This window comes from Tauraco erythrolophus, chromosome 1 (genome assembly GCF_009769465.1).
Source record: "Tauraco erythrolophus isolate bTauEry1 chromosome 1, bTauEry1.pri, whole genome shotgun sequence".
NCBI lineage: Eukaryota > Metazoa > Chordata > Aves > Musophagiformes > Musophagidae > Tauraco > Tauraco erythrolophus.
This window is the reverse complement of record NC_141465.1, coordinates 112,135,019-112,153,924: the sequence shown is the minus strand read 5'-3', so window position 1 is coordinate 112,153,924 and position 18,906 is coordinate 112,135,019. Positions and strand designations below refer to the sequence as shown.

The window sequence follows — 18,906 nt, the reverse complement described above, 5'->3', positions numbered from 1 at the left end:
GTTGGAATTTTTCTATCTGTGGTCCGCTCCTGGGAACACCTTTTTCAGAAACCTCTTGGGAGTGAATTGTGGGAGGACGAATTAATCTTAGAGATGTCCACTTGCTCCCAGGCCGTGTATCTCCTACCTACCCTGCATGCCCTTCATTGGTGAGCTGTATGCCAGGTAGATCTACCACGTTCTTTTCATACCACCCTTTCCCAGTAAATCCTTAGAAGAGAGTATTTATTTCCAGGCTGAGAGATCAGGTCACTTAGCCAGAACAGTCTTGGCTATACGTTAGTAAGACTTGAATTTACCCCACAACTGCATCCCAGTTTACTTCTGAGGACTACTTTACTTGTATCAAATTATGCGTGCATAACAGATTTGCTAATAAGGTCGTAGAGAGGCCACGGTATATTTGTTGCTGAAAAAAATTCACAGTCTGCCTGAGTGAAAAGCTTGGTTACTGCTGGGTGAAGACTCTTGAGGCTCTTTTTGTGGTGCCTTCAGGGGTCTGCTAGTCTGTTTAGTGAATGGTTCTTCAGTAGTTTAAAAATAATCTCAACAGTTTTTGTCTTGTATTAATAAAATGTATTAGCTGGAAAAAGTCTTCCTGGAATACTTGATGTAAAAGATACCGAGTCGTTTAAATATGCTTATTTGTTGGAAAAGTAGGGGAGGCTGCATGTCTGAAATCACTGGAAGTAAGAGTGTTGGTGTACAAAGAGAATTTGATGTTCGTCACAGATACTGGTTTGTTTAATAAATAGTATGTGTGAGTGTTGAAGTGACACTGTATGTCAGGGCAGCTGCAACAAAAGTAATTTTTACCCAGGCACATTCAATCCACCACTCTGCTCAATGATACAGAAAGATTGATATGAGAGATGGTCCAGGAGAGCTGTTTGATTTTCGAGATTCACCTCCCACAAGCTCAAGATGGTCCATCTTGATGGTCCATCTTCCATGCAGGAAGGCAAGCAAAGATGTCAGGAGGCCCGCATGCATGGACAAGGAGCTCCTGGTAAAACTCAGACATAAAAAGAAAGCACACAAAAGATGGAAACAGGGTCAGATCACCCCAAGAGTAATATGGAGGCATTGTCTGAGAGTGCAGGTCTACGTTAAGAAAGCCACAGCCCACCTGGAGTTGAATCTGGCAAGGGATTCAACTTGTGAAAGGTAAGGGCTTCTACAGGTGTATCAGCAGCAAAAGGAAGACTAGGGAAAATGTGAGCCTGCTTCTGAGTGGAGGGAGGGACATGGGAGAGAATGGGAACTCAAAACCTTCTTTGCCTTGGTTTGTACTGGTAAGACCCACCTTCAGCAATCCCAGGCCCATGAAACTCGTGGGAAGGTCTGGAGTGAGGAAGAGTTACCTATCATTGAAGGAGGACCAGTTTAGGGAACGTATAAACAAATTGGACATACAGAAGTCCACAGGACCTGATGAGAGGCACGCACAGGTTCTCATGGAGCTTGATGATGTCAATGCAAGGCCACTCTTGATAATCTTTGAAAGGTCATGATGACTGGGTGGTATTCCTTTAGACTAGAAGGAATTCCTAGAAGGAATATTCTAATTCTTCTATTTAGACTAGAAGGATTCATTTAGGCTAGACTAGACTCTTCAGAGCAGATGTCACCCCTGTCTTCAGGGAGGGCAAGGAAGAGAATCTGACAAAAATATAGGTTGGTCGGTGTCACTTCAGTCCCCAGGAAGGTGGTGGAGCAAATAATCACGGAAAAAAAAAACAAAAAAAAAAATATTTAGAAACCATTTCTAAAGAAGGAAGGACAAGACAAACATATGAAGGATAAGAAGGTGATTGGGAGAAGACAGCATGTTTTTTATGAAGGGACAGTCATGCTTGACCAACCCAAAAGACTTCTGTGATGAGATGACCGCTTTCATGAATGTGGGGAAAGCAATGGATGTCCTTTATCTCAACTTCATCAGGGAGTTAAACTCTCTCCTGTAACGTCATGCCCGAACAGATGAAGTATGGGCTAGATACGTGGACAGCGAGATGGGTAGAAAACTCTCTGACTTGCAGGGCTCATGGCCTCTGATCAGTGGCAAGGTGCACTCCAGGGGTTCATAATGGCTCCAGTAGTGTTTAGCTTCTTCATTAATGACCTGGACAGCGGGACAAAGTGCACCCTCAGCAAGTTTGCAGAGGATACAAAAGGGGCAGGAGGGTTTGATGCACCAGCTGGTTGTGCTGCTATTCAGAGGGACCTCAGCGGGCTGGAGAAATGTGCAAACAGCAAGTTCAATGAAGGGAAATGCCGAGTCCTGACACTGGCGAGGAGTCACCCCATGCACCAGTACACATGGGGGCACACTGTCTGGAAAGCAGCTTTGCAGAGAAGGACCTCAGAGTCCTGGTGGACACAAACTGCCCATGAATCAGCAGTGTGCCATTGTGGCAGCCTCCTGGGCTGCATTAGGAAGTGTTTCCAGCAGGTTGAGGGGGGTGATTCTTCCTCTCTGCTTGCACTGATGAGGCCCACCTGAGATGCTGTGTCCAGGTCTGGGCTCCCCAGTACAAGAGAGACATGGACATACTGGAGTGAGCCCAGCAAAGGACCATGAACATTATGAATAGATCAGACCACCTGGCTTATGAGGAAAGGCTGAAGGAGCCGGGACTGTTCAGCCTGGAGAAGAGGAGGTTCAGGGAGGATCTCGCAAACGTGTGTAAATACTTGATGGGGAGCAGTAAAGAAGACAGAGCCAGATTCTGTGGTGCCTAAAAGGACACAAGGTAGTTGGCACAAACTGAAATACAGGAAATTTAATTTGAACATGAGAAATACATTATTTTTTTTTTACTCTAAGAGTGATTGAACACTGGAAGAGGTCACTCAGAGAGCTTGTGGAGTCTCTGTCATAGGAAATTCTCAAAACCTGACTAGACAAGATCTTGAACATCCTGCTTTGGGGGGAGTTGGACTAGATGATCTTCAGGGGTCCTTTCCAACCTCAACAATTCTGTGATTCTGTAATACGAAGATGAAGTAGGTATTTGCTGAAGAGCTTTATCTGTGCTCTCAAAGACGTAGTGTGAAATAGATTTTTTTTTTCCAGGTTATGTGAGTGTTATTTGAAGGATCATGTGCATTAATATTTTATAAATCTTAGAAGCAGTGTAGCATGGATTGTTGAATGTTATGGCGAGAGAGGCAGCATCTCTTTGTCAATCACAATTGTTTCAGGTCTCATGTGTGCCGTTCCTCAGCTGCATATTAAAAACTGAAAGCCATGAAAATTCTGCTTGCATTCAGTTTTGCAAATAAGCTGAATTTATGAGGTGCTGCTTCTTCAAGCTAATACTGTGTAATTAGTACATTTACCAGAATAAGGGTGTTTTGTGTTGATCCGGTAATTAGGATCACATCAAGTAGAAAAATGTGGATTTGGTTTGTGTAGGGGAAGATATTCCTTATCTGGGGCTCTGAGTATTTTTTGTTGGAAGAGAAGGAGGCAAATGATCAGAACATGCTGTCAGCAAGGGACAGAGTAGGCAGATTGAGGTATTTTCTGTGCACTTTCGAACTAGAAGTGCAAAACATGTACTTGAGGATGATGCTGACAGGGACACTCCTACTTATACTCTGTTTTCTTCTTCCTGGCTAAATGCCTTATGTTGACCATAGCTACATTTCAATGAATCTACTGTGTTAGAATAATTTTGGGATGTCTGCGTCTGGTGGTGTGATGTAAGATTCAAGTGAGTCAGGACATGAAATATTGTGAAATTCAGCTCCTAGGCACTTGATGAAATTTGGTCTCCAGTTGAAAGAGCATAAGGGTATAGGTAATCAGAGTTGGAGCACGACAGGCTTTGGACAGTCTCATCTTGCCTTCCTACATTTCAGGTTTCTAGTGTTTCAAAGGAATTGACAGTTCTTAATAATTCACTTTGAAATCGGTTTCAAGAAATAAATAATTTAAACTTGCAGTGGGACACGCCATTTGAATCTGTTGATTTTTTTTTCCACTCCAGTTTTTAGAGGAAACCATCTATTTGACCAAGATGAGTAGTATCTTCCTTCCAAATTATCGCAATTTACTTTCATTTGCATCTCTTCAGAACCTTTAAGAAAAAGTCTCCTTATGGATAATCTTAGCAAAGCTTTCTTATGTGAAATGGAACTACTTTGACAAATGAACAAACTGAGACAAATTGATTAGACGACTACATCAACAAGCAAGAAAAAAAAACAACAAAACATCAAAACCTTTTTTGATCATTATTTTTCTGATACAAACCAGCAGTGTATGCATAGGGTGGTGTCAGTATAAAAGGTTTAAGATAATGCTATGTCTGTGCAAATTAGCTCTTTGGGGTCTCTCTTCTTTTTGTAAACATTTATTTGGGTCTCTCATATATATTAACAAGTTTGACTTGTTCAAAAATGGCATTCAAGGCATGTGACAGCCGTCTTCAAGTCTGATATGAATTTATGTCAGCTGCTGGCAGTTTCTGTGGTTCCAAGCGAAGCGTTGGTAATCCAAGCTTTAACCTAAAGACAGAGTGGAATGCAGGTCTCCCATGTGATAGCACGTTATGCTATTGTCAGGTGAACTACTGGACTGACCAGATTTGATTTTTTTTTTTCAAAAATGGGATTTATTTGCCTTGAAGCCAAGATTAAATTGGCTTCACATCAAAAAGTGATCTTTTCAGTGATGTACGGAAATAGAATTGTCAAGCAGCAAATGTATAAATTCTGTAAGAACGGGCTGTCTTATGTTCATAAAGATTATTACCAATATAGTATCATTTAATGTGAAACTCTACCTAAATGTTATTTTTCTTTTGCTGCAGAACTTTGTCAAGTGTGAAAGTAAGCTCCTGTAATATCAAAAAAGTCTGTTTTTTCTTTCAGCTTTTGCTGTAAGTGTTGTTCCCGAAGGTGCAGAAGATGAGACTGAACTACCAGTGCTGCAGGTAATAAATTTTAATTACCAGAGCAGGAACATTTTACAGACATTACAAAATAATTTACAAAAGACCAGAGCAGAAAGCCTAAAATCTGTGACATTGGTTATTTTGATCATTGGCTTCAGTAGTACTAAATGTCATATGATGTCTTTCTGTTCTGTGAGGCACCTGAGAGACCTTTAGTGGGACACAAGTTACATATAGCACCACTCTTCTAGTATTACTAGGATCTTAATTTATCCTATGGATTCGCAGAATTACTAGACTAAACTTATACTTAGCTCTTTTGATTTCTTTCTTACACTGGATTTTCTGATTTATGTTGACATTTGTATAAAGAGAATTATGGGGTTTTTGGGGTTTGTTGAGGAACAAGATGATGATTTAGAAAACTATTTTCTTTTTCCAGGATCATCTGAAGAGCACATTAGAAATTTATAGTAAAAAAATCTTAGCGATTTTGCATCGCTTCTACATGTTGATAGCGTTATTGCCGTTGAGAGTAGTTTTTCAGTATATAACTTTTATTAGTTCAAAGACAGATTTTCCTTTCTTCTTGGTTTGGTTAAATATACGATGCATTGAGAAAGAAATGGCTGCCTCTCTGTTAAATTAATGTTATTACATATTGCTACCCAAGTCACAGCTCAAGTAAAGCTTGCATATGAAATTCCAAATTAGCAGATTAGAAGAACTAATGCTCTGAGCTAGCCCAAGCATTAAACAGCATAATAAGTGTTGGGTGTGTATGCATGCATGCCCTTTAACAGATTTCTATTACCAGTTTTTTTATATGTATGTATTTGTAACAGGTATTTGTGTATGTATAAAAGAGATTTAAGAGAGGAAAATCAAATAAAAGTGCTGCAATGAATCAAGAGTTAGAATCTACAACTGCCATTTAAGTCTAGTGATCTCACATCAGATGCAATGGAAGTATGGTCAGAGCTATGTGTTTCTAAATAATTTTTGGTTTTGATGATGATTGCTATGTCTACAGTAATTTTCATAAATCAAAAAAATCCCTATTGCAAACTGCTGATCTGCATTATATCTGAGAGACTAGGTAATGTCATTCTGTTTTCATCACTTGTAAGTTGCTGTTTGTCAAATTCCATTACTGTCTCAGCCCAGCTGTTTAACATTATCATTCTTAAATAGGATATGATTTATTAAAGCTTTCCTACTATTTTAGAGTTTCAAAACCTTCCCTCAGATGAAGTCAGAGGCGCCTCCTAGAACTCTTCAGGCCAAAATCCCTTTTTTTTTTATTTTTTTCTTTTTTTCCTTTTTTTTTCTTTTTTTTTTTTTTTTGCATTGCCAGGAATGTAATGGACAGCAATGGTTTTGTGTTTTAATAAAGGTGATTGTAAAATATGATTTGTTCGTTGCACTGTGTACTATAAAACACATACTTTTTTGTTTGCATAGAAAATTCATCTCGTCATGTTTATGATATAGGGTAATGTGGTGTCTATTAAGCTGTAAGAGGGCAGTAGTGTGTATAGTCATCAAAATAACTTAGTCTTATAAGAATTTTTTTAAACTTCATTGACCCAGTCAGCAAAAAAGGGTCATAAGCATGGGTGCAATGCAGTCCTCCTTGAAAATGCTTTACAACCAAGGAGGTTGGAGCTTATGCATTTCAGTGTGAAAGTCAGACCTGGACAGAGGGAGAGGTCATCTGAAGCAAATAGGACTAAAAGGATTAGATAGATATGATATTTAGAAAAAACAAACAAACACCAAAAAAAACAGAAGGAGCAGAAAAATTTGTTTATAAATAGGAATTAAATAACGAGGATAGGAAAACTATATGCAAGTTTATTACCGAGGAGTGCCCTGTGTGGCATTTATATCTGAAGGTCTCAAAACAATTGAACCAAGATAAATCCAACAACATCCTTATGCAATTAGTGAAGATGATCTTGATTTTACATGTGGAGAAACAAAAGCACTGAGGTGCTGTTACCAGGGAGAGATTGTGCAATAAATGAATCCTCTGTTTTCCTTCCTGCTACTTTGGTAGGAAGTGCTAAGCTTTTTTCTCCAGTCCTATCTCTCTACTAGTCAGCAGTTCTTAAACAGCACCTTTCCACCCAGCTCTGTAACTTAGAAGCAATTGAATATGCTCCTAAGATATTTTTATGTGTGTGTCACTGTTGTCTGTTCCTCAGCACTCTGTTAAAATTCCATCACAAATGTATGTGATACCTGAGTAAATCCCAGTGAAGTCATGTTATGTACAATTTTTTCATATTTCATATATATTTGATAGTGGATCAAATGAGTGTGTTGCGTAGAGTCCTGTATTCCAAACTTTGTGATTGGAAGTCACATATTAGGAAAAAAAAAAAAAGACATTGTCAGTATTAACTTAAAGAGCTCTGGTATAAATTGAATCGTGGAAAAGCATTCTCTCTTTTTTTTTTTTTTCCTTTTTATTATTTTACTGTATTGTCTGAATAATATGATACAAACATAGAATGGTTTGAGTTGGAAGGGACCTCAAAGATCATGTAGTTCCAACCCCCCTGCCATGGGCAGGGACACCCTCCACTACACCAGGTTGCTCAAAGCATCATCCAACCTGGCCTTGAACACTTCCAGGGATGGGGCATCCACAACTTCTCTAGGCAACCTGTTCCAGTGCCTCACCACCCTCAATGTAAAAAATTTCTTCTTATGTGTAAAATATCTGTTTCGATTCTTGATGATGAAAAACTTTTTAGTTTTTTTACTAGTTCTTGAGTTAAAGTCTCTCTGTATGCATTTACAATGATGAATGCTTTGACTTCCTTTGCATGTCTATAGAAATATTTTGAGGTTTTGCCTGTGTCCTGATTTTCCTTTTTTTCCTTTTTTCTAGACGTCTGAAAAAAGTGGAACAATTAGTAAAATTAGCCGAGGTAAGTGCTGTATAGTCCATATATATTTTCGATTGTGGCTGTCTTTTTAGTATAAATAAAATACGGTTGTGATTTAAAAAGCGACTATGGGAACAGTGCCTAAATGTTCAACAACGTTGTTAGTGAATTGCTGATTTGCAAATACTTTGCATATTTTTTCAATTTGCTTATATAATCTCATCAAGCAGAAGCTTCTCGATCTTTGTATTTGCAATTCTTGTAGTTAAGTGTTTTTCTGAAAATGCACTTGTGCTATGAATTGATATTGTGCTTTTTGTAGTACACAATACTTTAAAATCAAATTTCATGATACTTAGTAGCAGTCCTTGTAAAAATTTAACATGAAACTGAATTTTACCATTCTTCTAGGCTCTCATGGTACTTGTTATAACTAGGGTGGTTATAAATTACTTGTAACAACTTGTGATAACTTTCTAATATCTGGAAACAAGTATTTAAGAAAAATGTCAAACATTAATAGTATTCTGAGTGGTAAAATAAATTTTTACTGGACATGTGAGATAAATTATGAGGATAAAAATCCTGCAAGCTTCTGCCTTTTCTGAAAACAAGTCTGATGTCCTTCCAGTAAAAAGTTGGAGATAAGGACTTGCAATCTCTGCACTGTAACCTAGTGCTGTCTCTGCTGTACTGCAGCAGTTCACTTCTTAAAGCAACTTGGACTGTTATGGTACTTCTCACTCTTCTAAACCCTGAGCACTTGGATCTGCTTGTTCTAAAAAGAGCCAGCTTGACCATGTGTCTGTTGCCACCATTTCTGAGTAGTTGTGAGTTCATTCTGACATCAAAGCTGAACACCAGGAAGACTGATTATGCTTTTAGTGAAGTTGCTAACAGAATTCTGAGTGGTGCTGAGAAGATCTGGGTTTTGTTTGTTTGTTGGCTTTTTTTGGACTTAGTTGCAAGCTCTGTCCCTAACATAGATAAACACTTTTGTGGAAAATAATTAAGTCCCTTGTCCCATTTATCTCCCATTTGACCATTGAAAGATTAGGACCTGTCTATAGAAGCTTTATTACTCTGTTTCCCCGTTCATCCATCCTTTCCTGGTGTAAAACAAAGTTCATTTCCTCTTTGTGTTCTTTCATCTCTTTCTGTGCAATCTCATAGCACAGCCAGGTGCTGGTTGCTGCTTTTATCACTCCCAGCAGACCTGCTGTATTTCACTTCATAAAGCACCCAGGGAGGTATTGTCAGAGTTTTTTGGCTTTTGACAGTGCTCAGTTTTCTTAAGTTTTAATATCATCTCATTACTTACAAAAGTTATATTTAGGAACATTACAAAGGCACATTATTGATGTAACTACCATCTGTCATCTATTGTTTGTTTCAGTAGGAGATCACTTCAAAGCAGACAAACAAAAATATTCTATGCAGCAGGTACTAAAATTTAGAAACTGGCTGCCACAGAAGGTTGTGGAAGCAGACCATATGAGCAGTTTCAAGAGAGGACGAGTCCATAAATGTATGGTAAGATAAATAGGCAGCAATGTATCTTCTGGCATTTCTTAATACAGTAGTTGTGGATGCTGTTAGAGTATGAGGAGCACTGGAGAAAGTGAAGGTCTTATGGTGTCCCTAAGTAGTGTTTCCTATTGCTACTCTTAAAGACAGTCTACTGGACTAGATGGACCACTGGTCTGACGTAATATGTCATTTCTTATGTTCTCTGTCTTTTTTTGAATGAGATTCTGCCTCTCCTTAAAAAAGAATATTTATTTTTTTAAATTCTCTTTTAACCTATTTCTGTGGGTAAAATCAAGGAAGGACTTGAAACAGAGAATGAAGTTCTCAGTGGTTCTTAGTTCCTGTGGTTTTTCATTCCTCATTTTCAAACTGTTACACAAGAAAATTCTTTCTTCTTTATAAATAAACTGTACCTTTGTACCAAGGAAGCAAAGTTACCATCTGTAGTTTTCCTTTCAAAGTTTTTTAAGTGTCCTTAGCCAAGCCTTTGAAGACGGATATCAACGTCTAGATATCCTAGTCACTGGGAAGATAAGTGTAACACAGAGGAGACTGAACTTCCTGTTTTCATGGTTGCTTTGTCTACCCAGAATGTGATGTAGCTCTCTGGGTTGACTGGTGTGCAAAGATTTTCATGCATGGATGTGTGATAGTCCAGCCAAAAGATCAGCGATGTGACTTGCCGATGTTGAGTCATCATTGCCACACCATGGCAAAAAGTCTTACCCTTCAGGTGGATGTACAGGTCCTCCATGGGTGGGTGTATTTGTCCCCAAATGGTAGGTATTGTTGCTGGCCAACAGTATTTTCTGCTTTTAGAATATTTGAATAACAAAAGCAAATTTCTTCTTGGAAGTGAGGCACAGGCTATTTCAGGCTAGTGTGCAATGATTTCGCCTTCTTTAGAGACTCAAGGAAGCGTTGAGCTTGGGAGCGTGAGTTGTCTAGATTCCTTCTGCAGTCTGTGGAAAGAGAGGGACACTTCCAGAGAGTGACTGAGATCCAAGGTAGGTTGAGTCATGCTCTCTGGAGATGCTACTCTCACCACAAGAGTATTAGCTTTTGTCGGCAAGGTGAGTGGATATTTTTGTATGTGTGGGTTTTTTTTTAACATTTTTTAAGTGAGAGAAGAAGAATGAAGTAGTTTGAGGCTTTTTTTTCTTGAATTTGATTCTTGCAAAGGTAGTGGTGTTAAACTTCCTCTGATCTGCCACTACCTGCAATGTTCTGAAAGGATCAAATGTATTTTTTACAGTTACATTCTTTTAATATCCTGCCTGGCCTAGTTCTGTGTTTTATCTAGACTCTAGGAATTAGTGTGGAAAGTTTGGGTGGAAAGGTGAGAACAACACACGAGGTTTAAATAAGTTTTTTCTGTAGTATCAGAACAAATGTGTAGGTGATGAACCTTTTTTTTTTAATCGGTTAAGTAAGCGTTAAGACACAGTGAATTCTGAAGTGGTGAGCAACATACTTTATCACAAAACTATGAAAGAGTGTGCAGTTTGTTGAGGAACAACTGGATACTATTATTTCTAATTTCAAGAAGTAAACAAAGTGTGGTGCTTTTTTTTTTTTTGGATGTTACTAAGGCTAGTAGCGTAGTAAAATTCAGTAAATAGAAATACCAGAAATACTCAAAACTATGTTAAGAGAGAGTGAAGTTAGGATAGCTTTCAGTTCTCATGCTGCAGGCCAGAAACAGATAATCATTACAATGCTTACTGTGTATATGATACATGAGCGCACACACAGAGATGAAATTGTCTGTCTGTCCCTCTCTCTCTCTCTGCATACACTGCCTTTATTCATAGATTCATAGATTTCTAGGTTGGAAAAGACCTTAGAGATCATTGAGTCCAACCGTCCCTAATCCCCATTAAACCATATCGCTAAGTAGATCATCCACCCTATTCTTAAACACATCCAGGGATGGGGACTCAACCACTTCCCTGGGCAGCCTATTCCAGTGGCTGACAACCCTTTCAGAGAAGAAATACTTCCTAACATCCAACTTGAATCTCCCCTGACTAAGCTTATACCCATTTCCTCTTGTTCTATCACCCAACACTAATGTAAAGAGCCCTTCCCTACCTCCCCACCATCTTTTCTCAAGTATTTGTAGGCTGTAATCAGGTCTCCCCTCAGCCTCCTCTTCTCCAGGCTAAACAGCCCCAACTCCCTCATCCGCTCCTCATAAGTTTTATTTTCCAGCCCCTTGACCAGTTTAGTCGCCCTTCTTTGGACTCGCTCCAGGAGCTCAATATCTCTCTTAAAGCGAGGGGCCCAGAACTGGACACAATATTCCAGGTGCGGCCTCACCAGTGCCGAGTACAAGGGCAGGATCACTTCCCTATTCCTGCTATTAATCCAGAAAGATCCCAAAAACTTTTAAATAAACACATTTACAAATTATTATTCTTAGCATGGGAAAAGACTTGTCTTTACTTTTGATTGTTGAAGCTTTATACTAGGCTACAATAACCTGCTCAAAATATAAGAATTAAAAGATCCTGATTTGGAGTTTCAGGTTGATTTTAGAGTTGGAATAAAAGAAGGGGAAGGCCTACAGAATATGCATAATTTTTTAAAACCCGAATTGGAGGCTGGATTTTCTGACCTACACAGTAGAGTCTCTGGTTTGTGAGTTAAAATACCAGTGCTTCTGCAGTTTAGTTTTATCTGGCTAAATAACAAAAGATTTTGTACTTTGTCATTGAAAAAACGGGAATGAAAACCCCATTGTCATTGTACAAATATTCCATTTAGCCTCAAACAAATTAATTTTATTTCCATCATTTCTTAGGAAAGAAAAACCCAAAGAAAAGAGGAGCTAGATTTGAGCACCATTGACAGAGGTGCAAAGATGTCACTGGTATTCTTTTAACCTCTTAGGAGCTGGTGGTTAGACTGCATCCTAGTTGTTTTAAAGTCATAATTGTAATTTTTTGTGGAAATGTTTTGGACCATGTCACACATACTCCAGGAAGTATATAAATCACCATGGAATTCTGTCTTTTCTGTTGATGCCTGTTCTACTTTTTTAATGATGTATTTAAATATTCAGTGAGTCAGAGATGTGGGTTCTAGATGCCCGCTGTGTCAGGAGTCAGGTAATTCGGAAGCTCAGGACCATTTTTACTCTTCTCTGTTTCTAGAGCAATAGGAGAGAATGGGAAAGACCCACCTCAGAATATACTTGTAGCTTGGAAATTAGGAGACTGACTTGGAATGCCAGAGACCTACGTTGAGGTCCAAATGAGAAATTTGGTTTCTTGCATCCTGAGTGAATGCTTTAACCTCTCACTAGCAGAGGAAGGCTAGCAGACAACATCGTTGTTTTATGTTCTTCTAGGAGCTTTTTTCAATTTTCAGGGTTTTTGGACTGAAATGTTTGGTTTACATTTTTAAGTAGCTTTGAGTTGACTAAAACAGCCTTTTGTGGTGAATAAACTTTGCAAAAAAAACCCCAACAACCATAGAGGTAGTTTATTTATGCTGGTTGCTATACTGCAATGCTTAACTTTCAAATAGCAGAATTTCCCCACTGCCGTTTTTTGAATTGATTTAGTGATAATTCCTAAGGAGCTCTGTTTTGCACAGGTTGTTGTATACTTGCTAAAACACACATTACTGTTGATGGCTTGTTAATAGTTTTTTAAGACTCCATTCTGTTTAGGAATGAGCCATGGTTGTGATAAGACTCAGGAAGTTTCAGCATTCCTATTTCCCAATTTTTATTTTTTATTTAAATAATTTTTTTCTGTGAACTTTTAGTATCTTTCCAATCATTGAGCATTTGAGATAGCTGAAGATATTTTCCAGATATGGAAACATCTTAGGGAAATAAAAGAGAAAATAAGACAACAAGAGAAATAAAGTATCAGTGTATCTGTAGCTCTTTTAGATATTAATCTTACAAAAGACTCCATTCTTTTTCTTGCTTGGTTGACTATTTCTCGACTTGAGAAACAATTTAGGTGTTTTAAAAATATAAATGCTTTCTGTGGACATTTTAATACAATGACTGTTTCTTTTTATGAACTATTTTAAATTGTCTGTACCAGAGGAAACTGTTTCCATTGGATTAAAGCAGTAACACCAAAGTATGTGTTAGATTACTCCTAGAAAGTCTTCTATTGTGGGATATCGCAGCTGTTGTTAAATGTACCGTAAGTGAAACTGAGTGTAATTCGGATGTGTGCGTATCTGTAAATGTACTGATACTAAACCAGTAATTATATAAAGCAATATAGCTTTTGCTTTTCATCTCTGGTGATGTTTTCAGTGTTGTGTATGTAGATTGAGCCCTTTGAGTCTCACTAGCATCAATGAAGTGTAATTTTAATTTTTGCACTAATTTTAATTTTTACACAGGAAATCTAGCAAATGTCGTGCTAGTTAGCAAATAGCTGCTATTCAGACATTTTTATTGTGTGTGGGTTTTTAAAAGCAGTTTGTTGGGTGGGTCAGAGCATGAAGGAATGCTGCATGGGAAAAAACATGAAAAAACATTCACACAATTTGACATTTTCAGAGTTTGTTTTGCTGAATAAGTTAATAAATTGAGGGAAAAGATTATCGGGGGAAAGCAGAAAAGCATTTAACTGCAGCTTTGAGCTGTCACAGGTCTAAATTAAGTAACTGTTCAGAGGAACAAAGGAATGTAGTCAATGGTCAAGTCTTGGACATGGCAATCTTCTCATAATCTTAGCGAAGATATTTGGGGTTAATGCTCTTTTTGTTTCCACTGTTTTCCTTGTGATCCTTCATGTGGTCAGTTTTACTCTTTTTCCTTGAGACTACTGCTTTCCTTCTTCGGTCATTTATTCTACATCTTTGTTCCACTGTTCTTCACTCATTCTACTCCATTTGCCAACTTAGCATTTTTAACCTAGAGGTCAAGATCTTGACGTGAAACTAGGATCTTTAAGGTTGACTTGATCTACAATGCAAGGATATGCATTTTAAAAATAAATATCGCATGATGTAAAACTTGAATTAGTACTGCAGTGAAACTGCAAATTTAAAGTGCTATAATCCTCTGCTGCCCGACAAGAAGCTTTGTGTGCTTCCTCTAAGGTGCTTTGTCCTTGGGGTGTGTGTCTTCACACAGACATTGCTTGTGGTACAGTCTGGCAGCTTTCAGTCAGCCGTGACTCTGGACTTTCTCTACTGAGCTTTCGTCCTGGACTGTCTTCAATTTGACATTTATACCTCATTGACAGTTCGATTTCAATAGAATATCAGGAACTGTTCTCAGAAAGCTCTCCTAGAGTTTTTGTATCTTTAATTCCTCCGTCGGCTTTCATAATGTTGCTAATGATGGTGCTCTTGAAGTTCTGCTTTTCTGAAATTTGACTCCTATGTCTTTTTTGTTACCTATATGTTTTTTTTTGGTGTGCACTTTGTTCCTTTTGCACATTTTTTGACATTCTGTACAGATCCCATGGGACTTCATATTTGATTTCTTTCCTTTTGGTACTATCTTGTCTTGGAGTGATGTCATCTTTAAACATTAACACAGCAGCCTGTCTCCTCCTTGAATTAACTAGAATCTGTTATCTTTTATTCCTGATCCGACTGTCACTTCTGATAGAATTTAAATACAGTTCTCAGTCTCCAGCCTTCCTCTCCACAAGTTTAGACTTATCTCCTTGTACACTGCACATAGAATCATAGAATCATTTTAGGTTGGAAAAGAGGTTTAAGATCATAAAGTCCAACCATTAACCTAGCACTGCCAAGTTCTCCACTAAACCATGTCCCTAAGCACCACATCTACACATCTTTGGAATACTTCCAGGGATAGTGACTCAATCATTTCCCTGGGCAGCCTGTTCCAATGCTTGACAACCCTTTCAGTGAAGAAATTTTTCCTGACAACCAAACTAAATCTCCCCTGGTGCAAATTGAGGCCATTTCCTCTTGTCCTATTGCTTATTACTTTGGAGAAGTGATTGACACCCAAATCGCCACAACCTCCTTTCAGGTAGTTGCAGAGAGCAATAAGGTCTCTCCTCAGCCTCCTTTTCTCCAGGCTAAACAACCCCAGTTCCCTCAGCCGCTCCTCATAAGACTTGTGCTCCAGACCCTTCACCACCTTCGTAGCTCTTCTTTGGACACGCTCCAGTGCCTCGATGTCTTTCTTTTAGTGGGAGGCCCCAAACTGAACACAGTGTTGGAGATGCTACTTCACCAGTTCCTACTACAGGGGAACAATCACTTCCCTAGTCCTGCTGACCACACTACTGCTGATACAAGCCGGGATGCTCTTGACCTTCTTGGCCACCAGGGCACACTGCCAGCTCGTATTGGGCAGATTGTCAACGAACACCCCCAGGTCCTTTTCCGCTGGGCAGCTTTCTAGCCACTCTTCCCTTTCCCTAGGCCTGTAGACTTGCATGGGGTTGTTGTGACCCAAGCGCATCATTACTGTCTTTTTTGTTCCTTAGACAGTAATTGATCAGTCACTTACTGATATCTATTGAGTTATTATACCCCGAGCTTCCTTGACTGCACGCTTTCTGCATAGTATTATAAAGTTCAGCTTTTTCTGGCAAACCAAACAGGAACTACAATATAGTGTCTCCTCATCTTATACGTTGCTACTTAGTTATGGTCTTTGGGTGGGTTATACAGCATAGGTCAAACTTGTTAAGAATTCTGGAAAGGGCATCTGTCCTCTCCTCTTCCTTTCACCTTCTCATCCTCTGCTGTGTTCTGCTTCTGAATGGGATCAAACCTGCCCATTCTTCTTAGCTGTCAAAGTGCTGAGAGGTTATTCTATCTACTACCATTAAGAAAATATGGCTATTTTCTTCTCCGTAGTGTCAGCCTTTGTCACCTACTTGCATTTTTTTAACAAGCATTTTCTTCTGTCTATAAATGTTTGCAAAGCTACTTCATTATTTTCTTTTAAGTTTCTCATTCTTCTCTGCTGTTGAAAGTTCTCAGTTACGTTGCTTTGAAACACTGTGAAGATACCTTTGAGGTGTTGATGTTGTCCTGTCAGATAGAAGTATTACCTCATTGTTCTCATGAGTGTCTCTCTCCATCTGATGTTTGTTTCTGGGTAGGATTTTAAGCTTTTTATTGAGGAAGCATCTTTTCCATTTTGTGTTCCTCCATTGCCTAGCGAGGAGACATGCTGGTCTATGACTAACACTTTCTAACTCTGGTAACAAGGAGTGCTGGTCTATTGGAGAAAAAGTAACTTCATGAACGTGGCTACTGTTAATTGCAGGTACAGGTTTCTTTGTGGCTGCAGATCTCCTAGTCATGTCGTGCTTTTTATGTGTTGATCCTTAAAAGGACTGTTTTGTGGGGTTTTTTTTGTCTGTTAAATTATACCTTTTTATTATATCGTGAGATGTTTGTATAACTAAAGAAATGACTTACTATGTAATAGATTCCCACACACACTCGGGGTCTCAGTAGCTTTGGAGCAAAACTGAAAATAACTTATTTTGTCTTTAAATCTTCTTATTTTCTGGTTCACAGAATTAAAAGAAATTGTATTTGTCATCCAGAGTCAAAGTAATTCTTTCCATTCCAAGAGAGCAGAAGATCTAAAAAGAGATATTTTAAAACAGGCTGCAGATCTTGGAAAGGTATGTTTAGATAATATAGATTGCACCTTGTTATGTATGTTTTTACTGCATTTTACTAAAAATACCATTTTCTATTGCGCCTTTTTTGGATCCATTTTATTCATTGTCTTCTGTGTACTCTAAAAGAGAACTATTTCGGTACATGTTTACTGATTTTATGCTGTATCACCAAATAATTTTAGTTTGAACTATCTACCTCTTTGTATAATAACTGTTTTTGTTTGGATGGCATGTGATGTACAAGTGATAACAAGAAAGACTTGTAGCATGTGTTTAAGAAAAAGTCAGCTGCTTTCTTTATGAAGTGAAAACCATAATCATTGAAGCACTACTTAGAAAAATTTTTAGGCGAATGCTTTATTTTATTAGAGCCAATGAAGATGCTGTAATGTAGACTTTGCCAGAATTTCATTGTGCAACTGTAGCATTGTGGCAGTAGAGCAGCAACGAATGTGGACATCAAAATCCCGACGCAGGGTTTGCTACTTCCTGCAGTAGTCTTCCTCACCTTTCTTGCCCACGTCGGTATTAGCTCCCTCCCTGGTGCAGTACCTTCCCTAACTACTCCTTGTTCCTCTGGCACCCCGCTTCAGGCTGAGCGCTGCCTCTCACCTGCTGGCCTGGGAGCTGCAAGTTGTACAAGTCTGGTTTTGACTTTACACTCTAATACAAAATTTTCCTTGTAAAGCTTTAGCCTGGAGAGAAGAGGTTTTTAAGGGACTTAAATTGAAAGTGAAGTGTACATAAACAATGCTTTATTTTCTTTGTCTTTAATAAAAATAAGAAAAAAGTAAGGGAGACATACATCCCCTGATATGAAATAGCTTGCTGTGTGGTTATTTGAGCAATTTTTCAATTCCAGGTTCTTTGTTGTAAAGGACGAAGAAGTCTGATTTAAATTGTCTTATGTATCTTGGCCTTGGAGTGCCTAAATCAGGTTCCTGGATGTTTTAGGCTTTGTTTTTCCAAGCTTATCAAACCTGTTGTAATTAAATCCATTCTAAAGGCAATTTTTAATCCCTTAATGAAGCCAGTCATGTGAACAGCCTTTGTTCTGCGGAGTTCCACTCTTTCAGAGTCCTCTTTGGGATTGAGGCAAGTGTTCATATATAATGTGTGCAGAGAGGATTATGGCTTCAGCTGTTAAAAATAAGCAGTTTAGCTGAGTTCTGTAATTGATGTTGCCGGTTATGAATGATGAAAAGGTCAGTAAGTGGAAGTATAAATAATTTCAGTGAGGCAGGAATATAGGCATGTTTTATAGGAGAGAGGTAAAATCTTTTTTGTAATTAAAGGGTTGTAACTGTGAGTACTTCTGCCTTGAGCAAACTGAACTGGCTTTTTAAAACTTTATTGTCTAATTAAGGAAATTCCTTTACAGGAATGCTGAAGTGGTGATGCTTTTCCAATATTAAGAAGTGCCTGTTAAACAGCATTTGTGGCATCTTAGAGAAGCAGCCTTCCAGTACTTAAAGGGGGCCTGCAGGAAAGCTGGAGAGGGACTTTTTACAAGGGTATATAGCGATAAGACAAGGGGCAATGGATTTAAACTGAAAGAGGGAAGATTTAGATGAGATCTAAGGAAGAAATTTTTCACTCAGAGGGTGGTGAGGCACTGGAACAGGTTGCCCAGAGAAGTTGTGGATGCCCCATCCGTGGAAGTGTTCAAGGCCAGGTTGGATGAGGCTTTGGGCAACCTGGTGTAGTGGAGGGTGTCCCTGCCCATGGCAGGGGGGTTGGAACTAGATGATCTTTGAGGTCCCTTCCAACCCAAACCATTCTATGATTCTATGATTCTAAATACATCACACCAGAAATCTCATACCTGAAATCTGGGTAAGCCATCAATGTACAGGGAAGAATGAACGTAGCCAGCATGTACTTGGTATGTCTTGATTGTTTTTGTCAATTTGCAATTCCCCTGTATGGCACTGTGAAGCATGACCCAATAATACT

General features: G+C 38.6%; 1 protein-coding gene across 1 annotated transcript in view; it reads left to right on the top strand.

Annotated features, from left to right (window-relative positions):
• Positions 1-18,906, top strand: part of B3GLCT (beta 3-glucosyltransferase) — a 64,245-nt gene that overhangs the window by 4,377 nt on the left and 40,962 nt on the right. Inside the window, exons 2-4 of the mRNA XM_086612991.1 lie at positions 4,885-4,946; positions 7,810-7,849; positions 16,841-16,950. Coding sequence (XP_086469117.1) covers positions 4,885-4,946; positions 7,810-7,849; positions 16,841-16,950 — 212 coding nt within the window. The remainder of the gene's footprint in view (positions 1-4,884; positions 4,947-7,809; positions 7,850-16,840; positions 16,951-18,906) is intronic.